The sequence below is a fragment of the Taurulus bubalis genome (assembly GCF_910589615.1).
Source record: "Taurulus bubalis genome assembly, chromosome: 17".
NCBI classification, from domain to species: Eukaryota; Metazoa; Chordata; class Actinopteri; order Perciformes; family Cottidae; genus Taurulus; species Taurulus bubalis.
The window spans coordinates 13554183-13558780 of NC_136605.1; the positions used below are offsets into that span (position 1 = coordinate 13554183).

At 50.8% G+C, this 4598-nt stretch overlaps 1 protein-coding gene across 1 annotated transcript in view; it reads right to left on the reverse strand.

Moving 5' to 3' along the window:
* Nucleotides 1-4598, reverse strand: part of glis2b (GLIS family zinc finger 2b) — a gene marked incomplete at its 3' end in the record, with an annotated part of 19722 nt that continues 15124 nt past the window's right edge. The window contains exons 2-7 of the mRNA XM_079233847.1: nucleotides 3336-3534; nucleotides 2968-3098; nucleotides 1315-1452; nucleotides 1060-1193; nucleotides 855-973; nucleotides 1-740 (exon numbers count right to left, since the gene is read on the reverse strand). Of these exons, the coding sequence (XP_079089973.1) occupies nucleotides 1-740; nucleotides 855-973; nucleotides 1060-1193; nucleotides 1315-1452; nucleotides 2968-3098; nucleotides 3336-3510 (1437 nt within the window). The 5' untranslated portion in view covers nucleotides 3511-3534. The remainder of the gene's footprint in view (nucleotides 741-854; nucleotides 974-1059; nucleotides 1194-1314; nucleotides 1453-2967; nucleotides 3099-3335; nucleotides 3535-4598) is intronic.

Below are 4598 nucleotides of genomic sequence, written 5' to 3' on the forward strand. Positions count from 1 at the left end.
TCAGTTGACCACAGCTGGCTTGAGCACCACGGTGCCTGGGGGCATGACCACCCAGGACAGGGGATCATGGGATCCCGTGGAGAGGTTCAAGACCCCCCCGGTCACCCTGTTTTCTGCCTCCTCCCCCCGGCCCCTCCTGGCCTGTTGGCTGTGGGACCTGCGCTCGGACGAAGCCCCCAGCATGGGCATCATCGACAGGCCCAGGGCCGAGGAGGGGAAGCCTGCGGAGAGCAGAGAGGATTTGGCCAGGCCCAGCGTGGAGCCGTTGAAGGACAGGATGGGTGCGCCTCCCAGGCTGCCCGGAGGTGAGCCGGTGCAACCGAACGTGCTGAGATCCAGGGGCCGAGGACTGAGGGGGGACAGGGGAAGGCCACCACGCAGACCCTGCAAAGCATGGCCTCCAAGGAAAGCAGCCGCTGCCCCTGGGATGATAATGTGGGCTGCACTCAAATAGGACAGCTCTGAATCCTTACCCAACTCGCCAGCAAGCACTCCACTTTGACTCCCCCTCAGCAGCGAGCCCACCCCGCCTGAGGAGCCCTGCTCCTGAGTCACAAAGTGGCCATGGGCCTTGATGTGCTTGCGGAGAGAGCTTGGATCTGTGTAGCGCTTCAGGCAGCCCACCATCTTGCAGTAGTAAGGCTTGTCCACATAGTGTGTGCGAGTGTGCTTGAAGCGGTCGCTGGAATTGGAGTAGCGCTTGTTGCAACCCTCATAAGGACAAATGTAGGGCTTTTCACCTGCAGGGAGGAGAATGGAGCCTTATGTTGAGAATGCGGTGACCAAATCTCACAATTTTACTTTACAGAAATTAGGAAAGACATTTTGATTTTAGTGTCGGCTCTACCACTGACCTGTGTGTGACCGGTTGTGTATCTTGAGGTTCTCCAGGCGTGAGAAGCTTTTGTTGCAGGTGGGACAGCGATGGGGTTTCTCGTTAGTGTGAGTGCGGATGTGGATGAGCATCTTGTATCTGCGGCAATGCAACAACAAAAATCCTCAATAATTCTCCACCCATACGTATATTCAATACATTTCCCAAGTGTATGATTTTCTCACCGAGCATTGAAACCCCTCCCTTTGCGAGCACAGCCCTCCCAGTGGCAGCAGTACCCAGAATCCTTCTCAGGCTTGACATGGAAGTCATTGACATGGTCCACCAGGTCTTGCAGGGAGTCAAAGAGCAGATGGCACTAGAGGAGAGAAAACATTCAGCATTTTAAATGAATAGTCAGTGATGATAATGCTATTTTGAGCTGATCCTAGTTTGGAAACACCAGGGTCACAAAATGGGGTTTACTCTCTTGGTCTTACCTTCTTCCAGTGGCAGGCCAGTTGTTCATCCGCTGAGAGGTCAGGAGAGGCTCTCTTGTCGCTTGTCTGGCTAATGAACATGGAGGATGGCAGGTGAAGTCCCGCCCCAGCTCCGATTGGCATGAACAACTGAAAGGCCTGTGAGATGTGAGAATTCTAGTAAACAAGGTGAAAAAGAAACAGGATTATTAATCCACTGCACGGAAAAGAAAGAGCCATGCACATGTTCAGCTTTAGTCCATGTTTACTGCAATGTGCAAAAATACTGTTCCGATAGCAACATCTACACGGCACAATGGACCATCAGCTGGATGACACAAACAGGAACTGATAGCCTAACTGAGAAAATAACTTAATAGAGACTCAACATATTTATTTTTATCAATGGAATACAGAACAGCTGATCTTCATCTTTTCCTTAAAAAAGCACTTTTTCTCTTGTAGTCACCCGCTGCGTGATACACAACCTCTCTACATCCCCGAGCTCGGCATGAGAGCTGCAAGATTCGTTGAACCTCAGCTGGGGCTCAAAGAGCTAAAACACCGGCTTACAGACACACGCACAGAGTAACATAGCTCCAGCAGGAAACTGAGAGGAGTATCGGTGAAAAGTGGAATTTAGAATAAGGGACAAATAAGTCAGAGAGTAGGGAAGCACAAAGAGAATACCGGTGCAAATGGATACAATTTCCAATTTTTCATCTTCATCTGTGTCAGAAATTAGAATGTGATGAATTTCATAAAATCACACGTATATCCTGCACTCTGCAAGTATGTGAGCTGAAGGGGAGAGAACGTGTAACTATGTGTGCAGCTGTTCTTTCATAACAAACGCTTACTTTTGTACGTGTGAGAGAGAGAGAGATTAAGTGAGGACAGAAAGCATCCTATCTGCGTCCACCGGGGATAAGTAAAGTGTCGGGTATCTGCAGCGGTGGGGTCGGGGGCTATCTGGGACTCAGTGGGGCAGCTGAATGGTCCCAGCCAGCGCGTCTCAATTCAATTGGGATGGAATTTAATTAGGCGGCATGAGGTCTGCATGGCTGTACCTTGTCTTAAATTTGATTACACACACACACACACACGTACATACACACACACGCACACACATGCCAGTGGGACCACTGAGTGCAAGTTAAGCAGACACAGGGATTTGTTGGGGACACAAGAGGTGTTTAATAAGAGTCCCCCCCCCTCACAGACAGACAGACAGACACACACACACACACACACACACACACACACACACACACACACACACACACACACACACATACACGCCTCCGACCCCTTGCCTAGCCGGATTTCCTTGTGCTGAGTGTGACACAACCCGATGTTGTTCCTGACTTGCTGACCCCAGCAGGCTGAGTCACTCTCCACTGCAGACAGTGTTGATACTCTTTCAACAACTCAGAGGTCAACGAAGAGATGGGAGACAATAGAGGTAGTCGAGGGCCAAATAAAAGCTACGTGGAGCACCTGTACAGGTGTGTAAGTGTGTGAATTTAAGTTTAGTCGAGGGCTGCCACGTCTTAGTCGATTAGTTGTCTATTCAAATACTTTAGGCAATCAGTCGTTCTCTATCAATTAATGTATTATTCAACAAAATACGAATTTCTTTGGTCGAGGACGCTCTAGTTTGGTCATACTCACTCCTGAGGCGATGTAGTTGCCGTTGGTCATTTCTGGAGAGCTGGGGGTGTGGCGGGAGCAGGGAGACATGCTCAGGTCCACCGCAGGGGGCGTGGGGGTGTCTGCCCGATCATGGGGGACCACCTGCATACCTGAGAAAACACACACTTGTTAAGAATACCTCTTACCTAGGGGATCTGATATGGGCGCTCTATCAGCATGGTTCTGTTGGTCCACCACTTTTGTTCAAACTTAAATATTTGGATACATGGTAAAAACGATATGCTCGTAAACATCAGCCTGTGAGCATGCTCAGGCCACCATCGAGCCTCAATGCAGCCGCCTCACAGAGCGGAAGTCAGGACGGCAGACTTCTGCTTTGTTGTTACCTGTGTGTGGAGATGCTGGCGAGCCGGGCTCTATGACTGCGGTGCCGTCTTCCGCCATGCGGAGCTGGCGAGCTCGCTTGGGGTGCAGCGGGGAGATGAGGGGAGAGCGCGCTCTGTCCCAGCCGTTCGCCCGCCGGGGGAGCTTCAGGTCCAGGGGCTCGTCCAGGGACAGCATGACCACAAACCGCTGACCTCCCACCTGCACAAACAGTCACGGAGGGGCAGAGTTAGGCCGAGTGGGACCAATGAAGGATAGCTTGGTGTTCATATAACCACACACACAATGAAGCGCCGCATTCCGATGTGAGACAGTGACAGATTATCACACCTGCAATATTTCCCACATGAATGTTGAAGAATGTTTCTCAAATTCCCACTGGCTAAGAAATACTCTCCAACAATGGTAAACTGACCACAATCGTAAACTGAAAAACTGAGTAAGCCAAAGAAAAAACAAACACACACACACACACACACACACACATAGAGATCTGAGCGACCCCCTCCTCGTCTTCCATGCTGACCTTTACTCACACACTCTTCCTGAGGAATGTCTACAATCCAATCCAGATGGTCACCCTCACCGCCAGCTCTGCTTCACCCCACCCCTCAGCCAGTCACCGGCCCTTGCACCCTGTCACATCGCCCCCACCCCAGCTCCCACATTGTGCACCTTCAGACCCCATGGACCTTTGAGACCCACCAGCGACCCCCCCGGGGCCTTCAAGTCCAGCTGCACCTACTCCGTCCACCTCCTGCCTCCTCTAAACACACTGACCTCTGGACCCAGCCTGAGGGTTGTGAGCAGGAAGCTTCATCGAACTGTCATCTTGAGTTTGAGTTGGTCTTCCTCTGCCACCAGATTGAGCCAGCGTCCCCGTGTTGTACCAAGTAATGGAGTATAGACATTCCTTTCAACTTAAATGTAAACAAATGCTGAGTCTACTCCTCTTCTTTCAGTGTGTACTGCTCCCACATACAGGCGGTGCTAGTACAGTACTGCTGGTTTAAAGCCAAGCTCTCTATTCAACACAATGTGTTAGGGTTCACTGCTCCTTCTCCCCAGCCTCACACACACACACACACACACACACACACACACACACACACACACACACACACACACACACACACACACATATATCTCCTCAAAGCATATTTCCGTCGACACACACAGTTCTAGGGTGTTCTTTATTTCAGCTGGAGTTCATGTCGGGCAGCTCCCAGTGTGCATGTTGAGTGTAGACACACACACACACACAC